General features: G+C 41.4%; 1 protein-coding gene across 2 annotated transcripts in view; it reads right to left on the bottom strand.

The window, feature by feature from the left end:
* LOC112253025 (cilia- and flagella-associated protein 46) overlaps positions 1-22,769 on the bottom strand; it is a 93,861-nt gene that overhangs the window by 19,036 nt on the left and 52,056 nt on the right. The window contains exons 36-51 of one of the 2 annotated variants that reach the window (XM_024424886.2): positions 22,568-22,720; positions 22,176-22,376; positions 21,959-22,065; positions 21,519-21,701; positions 21,254-21,386; positions 19,332-19,529; positions 16,520-16,708; positions 16,223-16,345; positions 14,696-14,878; positions 13,585-13,758; positions 13,160-13,257; positions 12,772-12,848; positions 10,462-10,631; positions 9,025-9,131; positions 5,760-5,845; positions 3,227-3,394 (exon numbers count right to left, since the gene is read on the bottom strand). In XM_024424886.2, coding sequence (XP_024280654.1) covers positions 3,227-3,394; positions 5,760-5,845; positions 9,025-9,131; positions 10,462-10,631; positions 12,772-12,848; positions 13,160-13,257; positions 13,585-13,758; positions 14,696-14,878; positions 16,223-16,345; positions 16,520-16,708; positions 19,332-19,529; positions 21,254-21,386; positions 21,519-21,701; positions 21,959-22,065; positions 22,176-22,376; positions 22,568-22,720 — 2,350 coding nt within the window. Of the gene's footprint in view, positions 1-3,226; positions 3,395-5,759; positions 5,846-9,024; positions 9,132-10,461; positions 10,632-12,771; positions 12,849-13,159; positions 13,258-13,584; positions 13,759-14,695; positions 14,879-16,222; positions 16,346-16,519; positions 16,709-19,331; positions 19,530-21,253; positions 21,387-21,518; positions 21,702-21,958; positions 22,066-22,175; positions 22,377-22,567; positions 22,721-22,769 lie in introns of those variants that run through there. The other variant, XM_024424895.2, reaches the window with a different exon arrangement.

Here is a 22,769-nt window from a genome sequence, read left to right as displayed (position 1 = left end):
TCATATATCCTTATGTACATATTCTTTATCCCCTTACACTGTGTATAAGACAGTAGTTTTGGAATTGTTAGTTAGATTACTTGTTGGTTATTACTGCATTGTCGGAACTAGAAGCACAAGCATTTCGCTACACTCGCATTAACATCTGCCAACCATGTGTATGTGACAAATAAAATTTGATTTGATTTGATTTGAATGCTTTGAAAGGCTGGTCATGGCATACATAATCCTGGACACCCTGGACCCACTCCAACTTGCATACCACCCCAACAGATCCACAGACGATGCAATCTCAACGGCACTCCACTCTGCCGTCTCCCACCAACAAAAGTGAGAAAGTTACAGACGCACACATATATTATACCCCTCCCCCCAAAATGCTAACCTCCCCTGTTATTGAGAGGTTAGCATATCTTGGGGTATGATATTTGGTGCTTCTAACTCATCATTATTCACGATTCAGTCAGAACTAAACATAACCATGGTAGGTAGTATCCACATTAATGTAGAAGTGTTTAAAAATATATAATATTCTTATTTACAGTAACAGTGACTTCAAAATGCCACAGTATGTTATTTACCATTCATTTCTATTGAGCACAAAATAATCTGAAATACAACCAAAACAAACAGCAAATGCATCCAACAAGTTTGTAGAGTCACAAGCTTGATGTAATTATTGCGCGCTAGGAATATGGGACCAAATACTAAAGTTTGTACTACTTTAATACACATACAGTGCATTCGGAAAGTATACAGACATATGATTTTTTTTTTTTTTTTTTTTAAACAACGTATTTACATAATATTCAGACCGTTTGCGATGAGAATCGAAATTAAGGTGCATCCTGTTTCCATTGATCATCCTTGAGATGTTACTACAACTTGATTGGAGTCCACCTGTTGTAAATTCATTTTATTGGACATGATTTGGAAAGACACACAGCTATCTAAATAAGGTCCCACAGTTGACAGTGCATGTCAGATCAAAAACCAAGCCGTGAGGTCGAAGGAATTGTCCTTGGAGCTCTGGGGAAAGGTACCAAAACATGAAGGTCCCCAAGAACACTGTGGCCTCCATCATTCTTATATGGAAGAAGTTTGGAACCACCAAGACTCTTCCAAGAGCAGGCCACCCGGCCAAACTGAGTAATCGGGGGAGAAGGACCTTGAGAGGTGACAAAGAACCCGAAAGTCACTCTGACAGAGCTCCAGAGCTCCTCTGTGGAGATGGGACAACCATCTCTGCAGCACTCCACCGTTCAGGCCTTTATGCTAGAGTGGCCAGACAGAAGCCACTCCTCAGTAAAAGGCACATGACAGCCCGTTTAGAGTTAACAAAATACACCTAAAGGACTCTCAGACCATGAGAAACAAGATTCTCGGGTCTGATAAAACCAAGTTTGAACTCTTTGGCCTCAATGCCAAGCGTCATGACTAGTGGAAACCTGGCACCATCCCTACGGTGAAGCATGGAGGTGCAGCATCATGCTGTGGGGATGTTTTTCAGAGGCAGGGACTGGGAGACTAGTCAGGATCGAGGCAAAGATGAATAGAGCAAAGTACAGAGAGATCCTAGATGAAAACCTGCTGCAGAGTGCTCAGGACCTCAGACTGGGGTGAAGGTTCACCTTCCAACAGGACAACGATCCTACGCACACAGCCACGACAATGCAGGAGTGGCTTCGGGGACAAGTCTCTGAATGTCCTTCTGTGGCCCAGCCAGAGTCCGGACTTAAACCCGATCGAACATCTCTAGAGAGACCTGAAAATAGCTGTGCAGCGATGCTCCACGTCCAACCTGACAGCACTTGAGCGGATCTGCAGAGAAGAATGAAAAAAACTCCCCAAATACAGGTGTGCCAAGCTTGTAGCGTTATATCCAAGAAGACTCAAGGCTGTAATCGCTGCCAAAGATGCTTCAACAAAGTACTGAGTAAAGGGTCTGAATACTTATGTAAATGTAATATTTTATTTACTAAAATGTCCCACCCTTAAGTTGCTGCCATACTGTTGATTATTATTGATCCTGCTACCCGCCACTTTCGCCTAATATTTATTTTTATTTGTATTAGTTATACTATTTTGACATTGATTACTGCACTTTGGGTAAAGCTTGCAAGGCATTTCACTGTACTTGTGCATGCGATAAAACTTCCACTTGACACACTGTTCACAACCATCTTTTTGGCGGAGAGAACATTTTGCCGCTTTAAAGATTATTTCCTGCAATTCTACACATTTTGCCATGTCTTATGTGTGTTCATATGATATCTGAGTGACTCCAACATTACAACCAAATGAAATAGGGGCCTCAGCAGAGAATCTGGCTATGATAACAACAAGGTTTAGATAGCTGGTTAGCTTAACTTACCTAGCTAAAAAAACGGGCTTGTTGATTTCAATAATTGCTTCGATTGCATTTTTTTATTACAGTAAGTTTCACTCAACAGTAAGTTTAAAGCCCAACTGCGTTTATTAACACATTGTAGGTCTGGATCAGGACTATTATAGTCTGCCTATTGAGTATGGCTGGAATGGAGGTTTGTAGCCATGCAAACACTGTCAAAGTCATTCCAACTGAGGTTTAAAGAGATTATAGTGTGGGAGAGGGTGTTAATCCTGCCCGAACAAATGATGTCATGAAAACATCATTAGTATTCCAGAAAGTTTAATGAAGCTTTGCCAATTGGATAGAGGGGTAAGAATAGATTAAATGCTTGTAGAGTACAAAACCCTCTGGGTGGACTTAGATGCTAATTTGCACTTGCAAAGTTTGCAAGTTGTCTAATTTATGCATGTGTGATGAACTACCTTAAATAATGTTTTTGTTAAAGGTAGACTCAGCTAAATGACGTTGCCACGAGCAGCACCGGAGATATTGAAATGAGCAAGAGGCAACACTTCGCTCGCACACCGTCACACACAGTATCTGCACATGTTCACAGATTTGTGTCACTCTGTTAACAGTGTGGAAGCCAGGGCACCAAAACTGCGGACAAGTTGAACCTCGCGCTTCAATGCTCTCGGTTGTTTCAGAAACTGACTGACTATGCTGTTTACTTTCTGCATCTACGTCATATTGCTGAGTCTTCCTTTAATACTACTAGTGTGGGCATGCTAATGAAAATTTGCTGTGTTTTGAAATGAAATAGAATGAAAACTGTACTTGCAACTAATCACTCCATTTGTGTGTGTGTGTGTGTATGTGTGTGTAACCCCTCACCTGGTTCCTCTCTCTGCATGCGAGTGTGGAGGAGTTGCAGTGAGAAGTCACGAGATACAGAGCTCAGCCCCTCTTCTTGCAGGATTGCCAACGCTTCCAGAGGTAGTTCCATGAGCATCCAGTCAGCCAGGACCACAACATACTCCCCAAGCTCTGCAGGAGACCCCACTGTTCACACAAACAGACACAGATTAAGGTGAGCACACACACCCGCACACAGAGTGTACAAACGTCAATACAATATGCTCAGCTTGCTGTGAAAATGTTTATATTAGTGTATATATAGTCATTTTGTTGCTTTTGATCACAAAAGCCATACAACATACTTTATTACAGAGTACAAAACATTAGAAACACCTACTCTTTTCATGACATAGACTGACCAGGTGAAACTATGTGAAAGCCATGATCCCTTATTGATGTCACTTGTTAAGTCCACTTCAAATCAGTGTAGATGAAGGGGAGGAGACGGGTTAAAGAAGGATTTTTAAGCCCTGAGACATTTGATTGTGTATGTGTGCCATTCAGCTGGTGAATGGGCAAGACAAAAAATGCAAGTGCCTTTGGACAGGTTATGGTAGTAGGTGCCAGGCGCATGGGTTTGAGTGTGTCAAGAACTGTAACGCTGCTGGGCTTTTCACACTCAACAGTTTCCCGTGTGTATCAAGAATGGTCAACACCAAAAGACATCCAGACAACTTGGCACAACTGTGGGAAGCACTGGCGCCAACATGGGCCAGCATCCCTGTGGAATGCTTTCAACACCTTGTAGACGAATTGAGGCTGTTCTGAGGGCATAAGGGGGTGCAACTAGGGCTGCTACGGTGACCGTATTACCTCCACACCGGCAGTCACGAGCCATGAAGGAAGTCAAATTCCATGTGACCGTTTTTTCACTGTAATTAGGCTTCTCCAAGCACTGATGCTGCTGATGGTCATTAGTAGCCTACCAAACTTGCTAACTCACTTGTGAATGATATAATTTATCACTTGTGTATCATGCCCAGGTTGTGTGCAGTAAGTCAATAAACAGAGCATGCCTTTTTTTGCGAATTTTTCCAATTATAGTCACACACCTCATGTAGCCTAGCCCAAGGTTTATATCACAACAAAAGTGGCCAAATAAATTCTTCTTCTTCGTCTTTCTTAAATTTAAGCACATTAATCCACTTTACAATGGGTGTAGAGCCTAACTGGCATATATAAGCAGCGCATGAGTTTCAAGTTTGGGGAAGATAATTTTCACCATAAAAATGCACCTTTTTAATAAAAGCATTACATGCATAATTACATTTGCGGTCACTTTTGAGAATGGCGTTTTTCCCGCTAATTGATTGCATTTTGGAACATTCGTGCTTATAGCCTACTGCCGTGTGCACATTCCTGCGCTTATAATGTGAAGAAAAAGCCTAAGAGTTTATCAACATTGCAGCCTTAGAATGTATTAAAAATACAAACGTTGGGCTATATGTTTTGATCACAACTAAAGTTGCATAAATAACTCTAAATGAAGCATATAGGAGGACCTGTTTCTTTGTTAACAGCTCAACACAGAATAGCCACGTGCGCACTCCCCCAGAAATCGCTAAGAAAATAGCCTATCTATTTCATTCAGCTATGTTAAATTGCATTCTTCATACTAGAAAATAATGCCATGGAATTCTAAGCAAATCTTGTCTGCTAAATAAACTAGTGTAGCCCACAGCCATATGACATAGCCAGATCAGGATCTAACATAAGGGCAAGGAGTATGCTATTCTGTTCTTCTGAAATATACAACATTTTCTTCAAATCAGGTTTCTTTAGACCTGTCTAAAATACATCATGGATTTATTGTGATTGTGTAGGGTATGGATTTATTAGACTTTTTAAAATGTAGCTGTTCCAAAAGGTCTGCATCAGTGGTGTGTAGTCTATACGTGGAAGCCTTTTATGTTAATTACCAGTCAATTACCGTGAGACCGGCAGTTATCTGCTTGACAATCACCGGCTGACAAAATGTCATGACCGCCACAGCCCTAGGTGCAACTCAATCCCAATGTTTTGTACACCCAGCGCATACTTATACATGTAATGGTGCGAGGGAAAATCCAAAGTACAAATCACCATCTGAAATGGGTCTCTTAAGCCCTGGTCCAGTTAGCTATTTGGTAAGTTATATTTTCCATTACATCCACTATAGCTGTACTGTATCTCACACTAGAGTAAATATTTGAACATATATATTTCAGGTAGTATTGTGTTTAGGGAATTAAATACCATTTGCCTTTTGTGTAAAAACATGCTGATGTGGCTCCACTGTACATCATTTGGTCAATAAACAAACTGGTATAACAAAAATCAAAAGAAATGGGAGATGGAGGGGGAATTAGTAAACTTAAACTAATCTAAGTAAATCCAGCTGTGGGGCTAATCACAAGCAATGAGCAGGTACAGCACAGTACATTACACATCAAGCACTCTCCGGATTCTGAACATCAGTTCCCTGATCCTTACACTGTATATATCCGTTTCTGGGACAAGCAATACACACCCGCTAGACCTTTATCTAGGCCTGCTTTCTCCTCCTTGTCTTTGGGCCGGATGCACTCCGGGATGGATATTGATGGCGTCTGGTGCCTGAATGAAATAGATAAGGACAGGGAGGATCAGCAGGGATACAGTGGAGACCTGGTCTAGACATGAGAAAATTAAGGTACAAGGCCCAGAGAAGCACGAGGAGGCAGAGAACACAGAGGAAAGTCACAGCTGACACCTAACTCGACAGATAGACAGACTGATGCATGCGGACACATGCAGTTGAAGTCGGAAGTTTACATACACTTAGGTTGGAGTCATAAAAACTTGTTTTCAACCACTCCACAAATGTCTTGTTAACAAACTATAGTTTTGGCAAATCGGTTAGGACATCTACTTTGTGCATGACACAAGTCATTTTTCCAACAAATGTTTACAGATTATTTCACTGTATCAAAATTCCAGTGGGTCAGACGTTTACATACACTAAGTTGACTGTGCCTTTAAACAGCTTGGAAAATTCCTTAAAATGATGTCATGGCTTTAGAAGCTTCTGATAGGCTAATTGACATAATTTGAGTCAATTTGTGTTGTACCTGTGGATGTATTTCAAGGTCTACCTTCAAACTCAGTGCCTCTTTCCTTGAATTCATGGGAAAATCAAAAGAAATCAGCCAAGACCTCAGGAAAAAAATTGTAGATCCCCACAACTCTGGTTCATCCTTGGGAGCAATTTCCAAACACCTGAAGGTACCACATTCATCTGTATAAACAATAGTAAGCAAGTATAAACACCATAGGACCACGCAGCTGTCATATCGCTCAGGAGGGACTGGTGCACTTTACAAAATAGATGAAAATTATGTGAATATATTGAAGCAACATCTCAAGACATCAGTCGGGAAGTTAAAGCTTGGTTGCAAATGGGTCTTCCAAATGGACAATGACCCCAAGCATACTTCCAAAGTTGTGGAAAAATGGCTTAAGGACAACAAAGTCAAGGTATTGGAGTGCCATCACAAAGCCCTGACCTCAATCCCATAGAAAATTTGTGGGCAGAACTGAAAAAGCATGTGCGAGCAAGGATGCCTACAAACCTAACTCAGTTACCCCAGCTCTGTCAGGAGGAATGGGCCAAAATTCACCCAACTTTATTGTGGGAAGCTTGTGGAAGGCTACCCGAAGATCAACAAGTTCAACAATTGAAAGGCAATGCTACCAAATATTAATTGAGTGTATGTAAACTTCTGACCCAATGGGAATGTGATGAAAGAAATCAAATCTGAAATAAATCATTCTCTCTACTATTATTTTGACATTTCACATTCTTAAAATAAAGTGGTGATCCTAACTGACCTAAAATGTGATTTTTACTAGGATTAAATGTCAGGAATTGTGAAAAACTGAGTTTAAATATATTTGGCTAAGGTGTATGTAAACTTCCGACTTCAACTGTACATGCACAAAGAAACCATACTCCCACACAAACATACACACCAGTGGAGGCTGGTAGGAGGAGCTCCCCCGGGTTAGGGTTTGGCCAGGGAAGGTCGTCATTGTAAATAAGAATTTGTTCTTAACTGACTTGCCTAGTTAAATAAAAATAAAATAAATACCTCGAGTGCGCCGCACAAGAGACTCGCCAATAGAAATAGAACACTATGGACTCACCAGCTCCTGCTTTCTCTCGTTGTGCTATTTACAAACAAACACGTGACTGCCTCAACTGTTCTGGGGAACTATGGTAAGCTTCATAATGTAAAATCATGTGACAGGTGAAATTAAGAATGCAATCTGCTTTATCCTCAAACGCATTGCACAAGTTGACTGCAGGTATTAACTTAAAGTAGCTATAAATATAAAAATGTATTGAAAAACTTAAAATAAATTGTTTTGATGGTATTGAAAAACCATCCCGTGGTTTTTCCAAATACCCCGGTATACGGTATACAGTTAAGCAATAAAACCCTGGGGGGGGTGGGGGTGTGGTATATGGACAATATACCATGGCTAAGGGCTGTTCTTAAGCACGACGCAACGCAGAGTGCCTGGATACAGCCCTTAGCCGTGGTATATTGGCCATATACCACAAACCCTGAGGTGCCTTATTGCTATTATAAACTGGTTACCAATGTAATTAGAGCAGTAAAAATAAATGCTTTGTCATACCCGTGGCATACGGTCTGATATACCATGGCTGTCAGCCTATCAGCATTCAGGGCTCGAACCACCCAGTTTATAATATACGATATACTGCCCCAGTCTAACCATTAACCTAACCCTATCCTTAACCCTAAACCCCTAAACCTAACCCAAATGTTTTTAAATTATATTTTTGCACTTTTTCTCCACAATTTCGTGATAACGATCTTGGCTCATCGCTGCAACTCCCCAACGGGCTCGGGAGATGCGAAGCTCGAGTCAAGCGTCCTCCGAAACAATACTCGCCAAGAAGCGCTTCTTAACACCCGCTCACTTAAACCGGAAGCCAGCTGCACCAATGTGTCGGATGAAACACAGAATGTCCCTTGTTTTACTATCCTTGTGAGGATTTCTGGTCCCCGCAAGGATAGTAAAACCAAACAAACACAGAGAGAGAGAGAAAAAGATCACAGGCCACACTGACACAAAGTCTCGCAATGTGAATGTCTAGCTGATACAACACATGAATAAGTCAGACATGATGAACTAGACCTGGGAAGGTAAACAGAAAATAATCAACACTGACCATACCGATCATAGCCTATACTAGAGAAGTTTGAAATGAAATAAGTTTGCTAATATGGGTGATGTTAATGGGAGAATTGATGGCTACAACCATCAAATTGCTAGTAGTAGTTTAAAGGATACATTAAAAAAAAAAGCGTTGCACTTTAATGTTGTAGTCTTATCGTTAATGCATTAATTCAGGCAATTTATTGCAATATGGCTTTTTGCCCATATCGCCCAGCTCTATGATGAACTGTAAGACCAAATCAACTGCATTGGAGTTTTCCTTATCCAATCTTTCCTTATTCAAGCTCTGTCTCAAGGGCAGAAACGATGTGATTTGTTGAGTGGTTTAGCCAAGAAAAGAGGCTGGTCATGTTTAGGTACAGTAAGTTCCAATTGGTTAAGGTTATGGTAAGGGGTTGGGTTTAGTTTAAATTCTGTAATAAATAGAACTCAGCAGCAGAATGTTTTTGACCTCCCAGTACAGCTAAGAAAACGGTATAAAATTGTTTTACACTAAAATGACCATTGTACAATACAGGACAATATCCGGACCTGTACTGACTTACCCGAAGCATGAGAAGTCAAATTGAGAGAGGATTGGACACAAATAGTCCTCCATTTCTTGTACAATGGCTTTGAAATGAGATTCCAATTTCTCTTCTGAGTTCGATTTCTATACAGGGACAAAAAGAAAAAGCCTAGCTGACATGTAAAATCAACACTTGTCTCGAGCACTGACAACGATTACACAGACCTACATAACTTGAACAATGTTTGGACATTCAAATCCGATATCGTCAGAAAGAGAGGGAAGAGAGAAATTCAGCTCCGGGATATTGTTGTAGACTGGTTTATTTATGAGGCCAGTCGATCATTTTAATAGAGAAAAAGGGGTTGTAGAGGGTTTGTGGAGGGGTAATAGAGCAGGGCCACTAACATTTTCAGTTGATGGCACCAGGTCATGATTTGGTCGCAGCATAATGTTGTTGAGGTGTCATGCAATGTATATATTTTTTGCAATCATCTCATAAAGTAAGTCAGTGCTACCTAGATGGTATGTTTCAAGAAATAAGTTGAATTTAACATGTCCAAACAGGAATGCATGATCAAGATATTTTTGTGTGCAATCTGAAAAAGTGATTGTCATGAATTTTAGGTTGACAATTAGGCTATTGTTGCTATATTTTAATCTCAAAATAGGGCTCCAGAATCACAGATTCCTTTTGTTCAATAGAGATTCATTTGGTTAATCATTTTTGTGTACCAATATCATAATTCATTTGGGGCTAATTCACCATTGTGTAATTAATAAAACTAACAGTACATGTAATGTATTTAAAAAAGCAACAAAAAAAGCTAAAGTTTTCAAAGAAAAGAGAAACCCGCAAACTTCTCTTGCTCGTGTCACTGATTAAAGCTCAAAGCTCTGACGAAGGCCAAGAGGCCGACACAAAAGCTTTAATAAATTGTATGATGCGGGTTTCTCTTTTCATTGAAGTAATCATACTATTCCCACGCACCTGTTTCTAGATACAGTAACTCAGCTTTTTTGTATTAAGCATACTAGTCAATGAAATCACTGAAAATGGCAGATGCACACTTCCCGCGCTCCATATTTCTCAAACACATATAGACGGTTAAAAGAGGTGCTAATACAGTCAATATTGAGAGATGAGAAATAAACGTAATACCTACAGGAAGCTGAGACCCTCCTCTCTCACAGTCACAACAGTATGTGTGTTCAAACCATTCATTCCCTGCGATTGCATTTTGAATGTTGTTACGAAATCCAAAAGCACATCTGAGTTATCTTGTTTGAGCTACTGTTCGACCCAATCATGGTTTTAGCCGCCCCCCAAATATGTTTTGACTGAAGTGACCAGCAAGAACTTGCAGGTCACATTGATGCGACCAATTAAAAATGTTACTTGCACAGCCAAGTCAAAGGGTCGCAAAGGATCGTAGTGGGTTCATAAAGGGGTTGTAGAGGGTTCGTGACCTACTAGGTGAACGTGACGCTCGCTCCCCGCCCTGCCCTCATTGCCAAGCCAATGCGCCTCTTTCAAGAAGTTGTGTTTGGTCTCGCGTTTGAAGGCTTGTGTTCTGTCCCGGAGATCAAGCAGAGCCCTGGGCTGGACAGCAACCTTGGCGACCCTGGTACAGACCAGCATACCTGCAACAAAAGAACAGCACAGCCACTGTAACTGGTTCCCCCGAGCCCACATCCTCCTTCTCTGCTCAGTACCTCCCATCTCTCTTTCCTTCTCCCTTCCATGCCTCTCCTTCCCTCTCTCTCTCTCTCCACACACATTTTGAAAGATAGAACTCCATGACTTTTCAATGAGTTCTCCATGACTTTTAACCAAATTTCCATGACCAACAATTGGCAGCGTCTCAATGTACGTATAAAAAAGTAGGCATAATGTGGTATCGACACAATGGGTGGTACAATCTTCTGTCATTGAGCAAGGCACTTAACCCCCCATAAAGTAGAATACCTGTTAGGCAACTGTATAAAACATGTGGTCAACCCTCAGTCTGGAGAGCTACTGGTTGTGCAAGCTTTTGATCAAGCCCTGCTCAAACACATCAGAGCTAGTTTATCAAGGTCCGGTTGACCAGCTCATTTTTAAAATGTAGTTTGTTAGAAGGGGACTGGAATGAAAGCCTGCACACCCATTAGCTCTCCTGGAGGATGGTTGACCACCATTGATGTAAAACATTGCAACAATACAATCAAATATGTTTAATGCCTTTTTAAATAATGTGCTCATTCAATATATCAAAGATCAAATGGCTATGGTAAGCTACAAATCTTTTTATTCTGATAAAGCAGGCACACACATTATCTTCAGGAAATAAACCTTTTATAGTTTAGTCATATTTATCTTAGCCTATAGCCTGATGAAGACATATTGGCTGTCAAAACATTGTTATTATATTTTTGCATCTGAGCTCCTTGCCTTTTCTTTTTCAAATATTTATCTTAGCTACTTTAGAAGTACTTACTTTGCAGGCTGACTAGCATCTATTGAGTTGCAATGTCCAATACATTGGATGCCCAATAAACCAGATAATCCAAAAGAAAGGCTAGAATCTTATATTTTTACCTAAAATGAATGTTCACGATTACCATTTTATTATTTTGATTCACATGATTCGATTCGCCACAATTGAACTGAAACCCAACTAATACAATAGTGAAGTGAATCATTTGTTTCATCAAAATTAATAATTTAAAATAATCATATTAATTCTTTCAAAAAATGTAATACATTTTGTATGGGCTTATTCGCAAATGTCGGTGGAAAGTATTTGGGACATGATGAAAACATTAATACATGCTATCAATCGCTAAACAGTTAAGTAGAGGGTACAAGTTTTGTTTTGAATTGCTGCCTAGCTAGTCTGTTCTCTATCATATTTTATAGGCTAGGCCTACCTGCTGCTGCATGTCCAACTGTCTCTCTCTCCTTGAGCAATGACCCACTCGTCTCACACACACGCAGGTGATGCTCGAAAAACAGTGTCGTTCCGATCCTGGATGATATGTTGATTTTTATTTGATCGATAAAATATTTAAAAACTGTGCCTAAATAAATTGAATTAACAGAAATTATGAAATTAATTTCCATTACTTTTCCGGGCTTGGAAAACACTATTTTAAAATTCCATGACTTTTCCAGGATTTTCAAGACCGTACGAACCCTGTCTCTCCATCCCTTCCCCTCTCTTCTTTGTGACGAACGTATTTGATCTCATTCTCCTGAAACAAGCCCAGATGCTAGCCTGTGCCTTTTTCGAACAGCAGAGTCTACAGAAAAGTAATTTGAGGAGGTAATATGCAAACGTTACTTTATTTTTTGGGAATTAGAACATCTGCTATTCCCATGGTTGGCTAGCAGCTGCAGACGAAAGGTGAAAGGGTCCGTGTCCAGGTATCTTACTATTCAGTGTTCATCTTTGCATGTGTCCGTCTAAATTAGCTCTCAACTTTTCATTGGCACTGTTGTTAGGAAGAGACCCGGCGTACTAAATGTTACGCTGGAATGATTTCTTTCTTTATAGTTGAATTCTGAATGCTGATAACACTTAAGTGCATTGCTGCAGTATATCAATGGAATACTTGCCTAGTCTTAAAAAAACAAATAGCATATCATAGCAATGAAAATCCCACCCACACACAAAAATAAATAATAAACCTTTAAAAGGTTGGCATCCATCTTCTTATTCCATAAATGCAAGCGTGCTACTGGATATCACCTACTGAACATGTACTACATGAAAATATCCCAAAGGTTGAGAAGCCTCACCAGAAACCTGCATGGCCTTCCCTCTCTGACTCTCTGTAAGTTTGCTCCTCTCATAGAAAGCTCCATAGAGAGTTGACCTGAAAAAGAACACACATTTCACCTATTTGCCATGCATACTGTGTCATGACAGAACTTTATATGTATTTTTGGCATTTACAGTAAAGTATGTTAAATGGTATAGCAGGAGCCCGACTGTGCTGATTCTACAGAGGACATAGGATGAGACTATCCCTCGTGTGGTGTCATCAAATATTGCACCCAGCTCCAGAAAATGTGTGTTAACTAACCCAATGTGAAATGTGACCACACGGTCATAAAATGACAGACTGTGAGCCAGTGTAACAGATGGGGCCAGGTAGACAGACTAAATGCCCACGTTGACATGTACCTGTCTTGTGTGTGCTGAAGCAGCAGGATCCTCAGGTTAGAGGGCAGCTCTCCCAGAAGACTCAGGTGACTTGGGTTGATGGTCAGGTGGCTGTAGGTCTGGGCACAGATTTGCGACATGATGATCAATTTTTTACCCATTTATACTGAGCACATTATTTATGTTGATACATAATTGAAATGGCAACTGCAAATAAATACTCTTTATGAAAAGCTTGTAATGAACACTCTCTAAAGGGCAATTAGCCAGCTAAGAAAGATAGATACACCACAGAGAGACCACATGGCGTTCAATGTGTGAAACAAAACAAGGCATATTTAATCTATTTCAATACATTCATGGGGAACCAGTAATGGGAGCTCAAGTGAATTTCTATGATGCCTAGAAAACATCTGTTGTATTGAGGATGTTTTGTGGGACAATACCTTGGAGAGGCCATTGAGTGAGTCCTCCACTCCCTTCAGCAGACTAGTGGGGGTCTCCACCTGTGAAGGGAGCAGGTTGCTGTGTAGGTTGAGTAGCGCAGAGAGCTGGGACACACGAGTGTCAGTGCAAGCAGATCTTAGAATGTCAGCCATCATAGCTGTGCAGGAGCAGCTCTGGGAATAGAGATTAACAGAGATTAGCAAAAGCACACAATATCTAATTTAAGGAGAGTAGGGACACTAACACACAAACATTTAGACTGTGACACAAAATCTTACAGTGACCAAGACAGCCTCTAACTACGCACACTTGCACAGCAGACATGCAGACATACACATGCATGTACACATATACACAAACACCCCTCCCTACACACATACAGTTAAGGTCGGAAGTTTACATACCCCTTAGCCAAATACATTTAAACTCAGTTTTTCACAATTCCTGACATTTAATCCGAGTAAAAATTCCCTGTTTTAGGTCAGTTAGGATCACCACTTTATTTTAAGAATGTGAAATGTCAGAATACTAGTAGAGAATGAATTATTTCAGATTTGATTGCTTTCATCAGATTCCCAGTGGGTCAGAAGTTTACATACACTCAATTAGTATTTGGTAGCATTGTCTTTAAATTGTTTAACTTGGGTCAAACGTTTCAGGGTAGCCTTCCACAAGCTTCCCACAATAAAGTTGGGTGAATTTTGGCCCATTCCTCCTGACAGAGCTGGTGTAACTGAGTCATTTTTGTAGGCCTCCTTGCTCGCACATGCTTTTTCAGTTCTGCCCACAAATTTTCTATATGATTGAGGTCAGGGCTTTGTGACATCATTTTCTGGAATTTTCCAAGATGTTTAAAGGCACAGTCAACTTAGTGTATGTAAACTTCTGACCCACTGGAATTGTGATACAGTGAATTATAAGTGAATAATAACGTCTGTTGTAAACAATAGTTGGAAAAATGAATTGTGTCATGCACAAAATAGATGTATTAACCGACTTGCCAAAACGATAGTTTGTTAACAAGAAATTTGTGGAGTGGTTGAAAAACAAGTTTTAATGACTCCAACCTAAGTGTATGTAAACTTCCGACTTCAACTGTACATATTGTACCTGGAGCAAGGCCAGGTATTGACCCGTGGCACAGGGGTCAAACTGTCCGTGACACTCGAGCATGTTGAGACAGGCTTCTGAGAGGATGGAGCTTGGGAGTTTGTGTTGGAGGGAAAGGCTGATGGCCTGTGCTAAAGTCTCACTGGCCTGAGCCAGAAGCTGCCGGGCAGAACGTCTTCTTCTCTGGAATACACAGGCACACGTACACACATGCGCTCACGCACACACAAACAGAGAGAGAAAACAAGTAGCTTCAAGTTGTGCATGCCACCATGCTATCATAATGCCACCTGCTGCTATTAATCTATTGTACCAACTTCAGAGTAACATTTCTGGATGGACTTGACCTTCTTAGGTTACTTTTAATATAATCTCTCGTGGACAGATGAAACGGCGAGAATCTGTCAAAGCGCACATAGAAGTTTGTGATTACGAGCAACAGTAGTTCTTGGTTTGGGGTTTTCGTCATTGATTATTTGGATGAATCGGGATTGGACGCAGGCGGTGATTAAACTGGTGCAGTGATTTTCAAGCCCGTGTGCGGATGATAAACGGTTTCCACTAGATTCCACAGTCACAAAGTCAAAATTGGCTGTATCGTAAAAATTCATTAAACAAAAACATTTCCTTTTTGGCCATGATAAACACGGGTGAAATTAGTGGAAGGGAGGGGTTTGGCCAAGAGTTTCCGTTTGCGAGGGAGGAGACTTCGCTTCCTTCCTTTGCACCAGTGGTGTAAAGTACTTAAGTAAAAATACTTTAACGTACTACTTAAGTAGTTTTTTTGGGGTATCTGTACTTTACTTTACTATTTATATTACTTTTACTCCACTACATTCCTAAAGAAAATAACATACTTTTTAATCCTTACATTTTCCCTGAAACCCAAAAGTACTCTTTACACTTTGAATGCCTAGCAGGACAGGACAATTGTCTAATTCACACACTTATCAATAAAACATCCCTGGTCATTCCTACTGCCTCTCATCTGGAAGACTCACTAAACACAAATGCTCCCTTTGTAAATTATGTCTGAGTGTTGAAGTGTGCCCCTGGCTATCGAAAATTATAAAAAAGAAATATCGTGCCGTCTGGTTTGCTTAATATAAGGAATTTGAAATTATTTATACTTTTTCTTTTGATACTTAAGTATATTTTAGTGATTTACATTTACTTTTCATACTTAAGTACATTTAGACTTTTACTCAATTAGTATTTTACTGGGTGACTTTTACTCTAGTCATTATCTTTGAAGGTTTCTTTACTTTGGGTACCTTTTCCATCACTTGCACAAAGATAATCACAATTGTTAATGGCATTCCCCCAAAAGTAAAACAGAAAACGACAAACTTTTACGAGAGAATATTACTTCTGGGTAACCAAGATTACTTTTAAAATAAAGACTGTCTTTTACAGTATATCAAGACTAGCCAAGAAAGTGACTTCTGTTGAAGATAAGAAAGACTAGATTTGTCTAAAAACACCAGATTAATGTGGAGGAAAGATTCCAGGTAGACTATACAGTACCTGCAACTCAGCACATTTGGCTGCGTACTGTCTGGGCTCCGTTCTGCTTGACTCTAGGTCATTCTCTCCGGTTAACTCCTCCTCCTCCTCAGGGCTGGCTTTAGACTCTGACCGGTCCTCCTCCTGTTCATAGAATCAAGATTAGTTTACAATCTGGTCATGAATGCTGACATTTTTTTTTGAGCTCTTAGATTTTTGTGAAGAGGAATGACATCTCTAAAAGTCACTTTAAGCCCCCCTAAAAGTTACTTTTAGTCAATTTTTACTGTTTTTGGTATTGTCTGTCAGTGTCTGTACCAGGTTGTGTCCATCCCAGAGGGTGAAGGGGTAGAGCGGGTCTCTCTGCATGGCTAGCAGCCTCAGGCACTTCCCCATCAGGCTCAGAGAGCTGGCTCTGGTCTCCACACAGTCAAGGGACAGGAAGTTGACCGTGGCCAGCTGGCTCAAAGCCACCTGCCCCAGGGTCCTCCCTGTAGCTATCCACTCCTACAAAGGGAACAAAGGGGATGGGGTGGTTACTGGGGGACACAGAGGAAATTGAGGGATGTATAAAGGAAGAAGGGAGGGAGATGGAATACAAAATTCTGCAGCACACCTAAAATGTCCCTATTCATTTATTTAGTGGTAATGACCATCTCATCTGATCCAACACTGCAAATCATCTATTTTCTGTGACCAAAGTTTAGACATTAAATAGGGTTTATTTGAAATATTTTCATCGTTTTGATAGTTCCTTACTCATGTCAATTTGTGTGTACCGCTGTAAGAGCGTTCCGGGAATCTGCACTAAGAAGAAAATGTAGCTCTGGTAAATATAGGTCTTAGTTTTGAACAGTTTGAGCTACAGATGAGCGGTTTTAGGCATTATGAAGGCGCAATCATGGACACAATGTCATGCTCCGTTTGTTCCTATGGCAGAGACTGTGGTAGAGCTAAGCCCAGAGCCATGTATTAACAAAGAAATGACTGACTAAACCTAAATCAGATTTGCCTTTGCTAATGGTTTTCACAGATTAAGAAAAATGACCCCTCAAACGGTACAAATGTAATAACAGCCTGAGCTCACTGGACTTGAAACAACGATACAGTTGTAACCATGTGCCATTTAATGTATTATCTGACCGGCACTAGTGCCCCAAGTCAAAATTCCATAGGTCACTTTAATAAGTGAGTGTACACTGGTTGGGAACTACTGCACTATGTCACGCCTGCTCCAGCTCTTCCCCCCTGGCACTTGAGGGCGCCAGACTCCCCAGCATTGCACACTCCTGCCATCATTATAACGCAGACCTGCCTTCCCGTCACGCGCATCAGCGATTATTGGACTGACCTGGACTCAATTACCTCTGTCCTTACCTATATCTATCTGGTTCCCAGCTCTGTTCCCGGCTTCTACATTAATGTTCATATGTCTTTGTGTACCCGTGTGCTGATGCTGTTCCTGTCCTGTTACCTGTCTGTTCCGCATTAAGTGTTCAACTCCCTGTACCTGCTTCTCAACCCCGGCGTCGGTCATTACACAATAGGTAGGCCTATTTCTTATTCCAAAACCAACTTGGACTTCCTCTAAGGGAGGAGGTTCTCCCTCCCGTGTACCAACTTCGGGAATTTCAAGACAAACACAAACTCCTCCAAATCGAAAGCACATTGGTTTAATGAATCGTCTTGGTTGCAGAAGACGGGCCATTTCTCAACAACAACAAAAAAAAAAAACTTAAAGGTTGTAGCTACAGACCAGATCTTACTCATAGTGAGATCTCGCTTAGTTTTTTTCATGGGGGAGCTGATATGACGGGGAGCAGCAACAGAGAGAAACAACATGAAGCGAGTCATCAAGCAATAAGCTTAATCACTGCCAGTATTGATCAGATCAGTCCCATTATAGTGGTGGAGATTTCACTTTGGGAGAAAAGCCCTTTATCAGACAGACATGATTGCGGTCCTCCCACAGAACTACTGAAGATCGACCAGAGGAGTGTGTGTGCTCTGCAGTCTGCATGCCCATATAATACGAGCCCATCCCTGTCTGAGCCAAATCATTAGCTTCACACATACATATTAGATAGAACATTTGCAATTCAAAGTGCTGGTTGATGAAATCGGCAATCTCCTCTCCCGCTCTCACAAGTCGGGCATTGACTTGTAATGAGCCTCCCAGAATTTAAGAAATAGTTTTGTTTGTAACTTGTCCAATAACTGTGTAGGCCAGTAGTTTTCTTTCGCTATGTCTATCCACCAGTCTCAAATTTCTCCCTATCCCCCCCCCCTTGGCACTAATCCCTTGATGTTAGCACAGCTGAAGAGTATGTATAGGTGTAAGAGGTGTAGTGGTAAAGCTTCCACCATATTGCTTTCACCTTACAGATCTGCAAACATTGAAGGGGTAATAAGGGCCAAGGGGAGGGGTACCGATCACATTGGAACTGGCTTAATCCACATTACCATTGGGACTTTGAAGTCAACCCAGGTTGGGCTGGCCTTGGTGGACTAACACAAATTGTGTTAACACTGCCTCCAGAAATTATGTCATGTTGCTAGGCAGCCAATATATAACTGCAGCTAGCTTTGCTAATGTTGCTAGCTAGCAAGATGAAGAATGTAATTCACCCTCACCATGCTGTAACTAACGTTACCCCATACTCCTGCCAGTGCCAGCCAGACTCAGCTATATATTTAGCTTGCTGACGTTAGTTAGCAAAACAGTAAGCATCATCGCTAGCATAACAGGCTAGCTAGCTAGCTTAGATCCTACCTTGCTTGCCATGGCATTGACTATTAGCTAGCTAGCTAACCAGGCAAACCAAATAGGTTTGAAAATTGCCCTTGTTCGCTGCTATTCGTTCATTTTTTTAGAGGACATCCCTTATTCTGATTATCAACTGTTGTCAAACACAAGTGAGTATGAAAATATGATTTTCTTCCTCAACAATGTGCAGCGAATTCTACTTGATGAAAAGCGAAATGAGTATGACATCCTGGTATTTAAAGCATAAAACATTTCAGAAATGTCACATACTATAAAACGTTCAATATGTTCGCATACCCAAAAAGCCTACTATTTAGGATGCAAGTATGTATATTTGGACACGACCTCTGTCTATGCCCTTACCTGCTCTACAGAGCCGGGGTCTGGTGTAATGCGTACAAACTCCTCCACGGTCCTCTCCACAGAGGCTTTCCTGTCCTGGGCCAGGGCTAGTCTGTTCTCCTCAGCACACACCTGTTCCAGCATGGTTAAGGACAGCTCAGCCAGAGCCAGTCTGACCCGCAACAGCCTCCTCGTGGCTGGGAGAGACAAGGGCTGACACTGTGGAAGGTACAGAGAGCAGAAAGAGAGAGCGAGAAAAAGACAAAGAATATGACAGACACATTACAACAACAAGAACACACACACAGACACCACTGTAAATGCAAATGCAAGAAGTTAAAATGTCTTATTGTGCCCAGCTCATTTTTCAACCCAGTGCAAGATAGCTTTAAAAGCCTTAGATCTGAATTTGATTTCCTTTGAAATGGAAAAGTTCATGAAGAAGATAAACGTGTATATCGATGTACATCTTCAGACTGAACAAAAGTGACACCTTCATTTACAAAGTAATGAAAGGGAAGTAACCAAGAAACAAATGGATCAAGATGCACTTCAAAATGGCAGTGTGCAAGTCATGTCTGCTCCATCTTTGACATTGACTTTTGGAATGCTTTTTCTACATAAGGCAGTTTGGATGTTGGCCTGTTTGAAAGTTGGCTCTTAACCATCAGGTGTTACTGAAAAAAACAACTCAAACAGGTGTGTGTCTGTCTGTCTGTCTGTCTGTTTACTCTGTAGGCTATATAGGATATGAAATGAGGTCTGGAACAAATGGGTGGATCCACCAGAGTCCACACACATTCAGTAATGATTTGGCTGAGATACCATGTTCCGCAAATAAAAAACGGATTATGCCATTTTTATTGAGCGAGTATTAAGAGGCAGATCAGGTTTATCTTGTTTATAGGTATATTTATCTGCTTTATAATGAATGGTTCTGTCCTTTTCAGGAATTCCTTGTTCTATAATTAAATCATCCATTTGGAAAATGTAACAATGTAGATCCCTAGTGAAACAAAAGGCAAAATGAATTCAATAAATAATTTAGCAGCACTGGCTTGGACTTGGCAGCCCTGGGTCGACAGGAGTCCAAGCAGCGAATCAGGCTTTCTGACAAGCCATATATGGACTTTTCACAAGCAAATCTAATATCTCAACCCTGTCAACATGTTCAGTTACTCTCTAAATAGAGTGTAATATGTTTGCAAATGCTTTCAGTTCCAGGACAGATAGCCAGAACTCTGTTTTGAGGAACTGTAACAGCTGAGCAAAATAGGATTTGCACACTTATTAAGACAAATTCCTTCACAATGAAGAACACTGCTGAGATATGGCTCCAATAAATGCATTCTGGCCTCCCGAGTGGCGCAGCGGTCTACGGCACTGCATCGCAGTGTTGCGGCATCACTACAGCCTGGGGTTCGACCGTGACCGGGAGTCCCATAGGGCATCGCACAATTGGTCCAGTGTCGTCTGGGTTTGGCCGGGATGGCTTTACTTGGCTCATCACGCTCTAGCGACTCCTTGTGGCAGGCCAGGCGCCTGCAGGCTGACTTTGATCTTCAGTTGAACAGTGTTTCCTCTGACACATTGGTGCAGCTGGCTTCCATGTTAAGTGAGCGGGTAATAAAAAGCGCAGTTTGGCAGGTCATGTTTCAGAGGACGCTTGACTCGACCTTCGCCTCTCCCAAGCCCGTTGGAGAGCAATGAGACAAGATCTTAATCACGAAAAAGGGGGTAAAAATTATAAAATAAATAAATGTGTTCTGTTTTCTGTTTAGATCAGAATCTATCCGAATAACTTGACTCAACCTGGTGGTGATGATTAGTAAAATTACAACGTGTTTTAAAATAGGTCCAAATTATTACCTAAAAGTTTGAACTGTATGGTATGTTCTGACTTGAAGGCTGATATTGGGAATGTATACAGGTATGTGCTTTACCTCTTGTGATGGGAACAGGCTTTGGGCGTTCAGAACCACATGTTCCTGTACAGAGACGGCCTGCTGCATGAAGGAGTAGGCATCCAGCAGGTGGCGCAGTTTTCCCTCATCGTCAGTGTGTTTAGCCAGTATCCTACAAAGTAGAACATGCTGTGGATGATTTGAAGCGGACCAACAGAGGAATTGTAGACAAAAATGAATGAATGAACGTTATTGATCCCAAATTGGATAGATCATACTATGATGTGTTGTGTTGATGTCTGACCTCAATGCCTGTGCGTGCTCCAGGAGAGCTTCAGCAGCTTGTTCTCTGTGGCCCAGTCGGAGGAACTCACTGGTGCTCTCTCTCAGGGTGTCACAGGCAGCCATGAGATTCTGTACTGACTGGGTGGACAGAGCCTCACCTGGCTCGACAGGGCTGGCTGCATGCAGACGCTCCACCGCCCCTCTGAAAGACAGACATTACAGCGAGTCAATGACATCTAGGGGTCTGTTTTGGTCACAGCACAGGGGAGAACACTGTACACCAGGGCTTTTGATCCAACCCTGCAGTACCACACCTGATTCAAATATCAAACTAATCAAGGTGATGAGTCTTCACTCTGGACCATAAGGTGATTTACAGCGGGGCTTGATCGACAGCCTGCACAACCCAGAAGCTTTCCAGGACTGAATGTGGAGAACACAGACATCAAAGAGCCTTACCTGCTCTCCAGAGACGTGATCAGGAACCTGAGCACGGGAGCTCGGTTATGCCTCTTTTCCAGCATCGATTTCAGGGCTCCACAGCCTTGCTTTACTATTTGATCTGTCTGTAACGGGAGAGAGTGGTCACTTTGAAAAGGACAATATTTGCTTCAGAGGAGACAATTGAGCAGAGGCTTGTAGGAGCTTCAATAGAATAAAATAGAATAGTTTTCACCTTGGTGTCTATATCCTGGCCCCTCTGGGTCACCGTAGCTGTCAGCAGGGCCAGGGTGAGCTTGTACCAGAAGTCCTCATCACCTCCCTGGTCTTGGGCCTTCTCCAGCAGTGCCAGGGCCTGAGAGTGGTTTTGTTCCTTATTGGCCAGGATGGCAAGAGAGAGCAGACTCCTCCCTGCTGCAGCCTGATCTCCCAGCTCCTGAGCACACAATACAAGAGACCACAAAAATAGAAAAAAAGTGAATTGCTAAACTGTTATGACTTCACATACACATAAATACGAGTCACATTTCAACCAAAACAGAGAAACACTTCACAAATATGCAGTGGACTACTTAAGAGAAATATTGAAAACCAAACTTTTGACAAAATTACTCAAAATGAAATAACCTTAGCCACCAGATGGGCCTCTGCCAGTAGCTGTCTGGCGGGTTGGTACAGTCCCATACCAAGGCATATTTCAGCCTTATCAAGCCAGATATCCTGACTCCACAGATCCCCACACTGCTTCCCAGACAGACAGATGTGGTCAACCTTAGACTTCTGTAAACAGAAACATGGATAAAGGCAGCAATGTCAGAATTCTGATCCC

This window comes from Oncorhynchus tshawytscha, linkage group LG01 (genome assembly GCF_018296145.1).
Source record: "Oncorhynchus tshawytscha isolate Ot180627B linkage group LG01, Otsh_v2.0, whole genome shotgun sequence".
NCBI lineage: Eukaryota > Metazoa > Chordata > Actinopteri > Salmoniformes > Salmonidae > Oncorhynchus > Oncorhynchus tshawytscha.
This window is presented reverse-complemented; position numbering and strand designations above follow the sequence as displayed.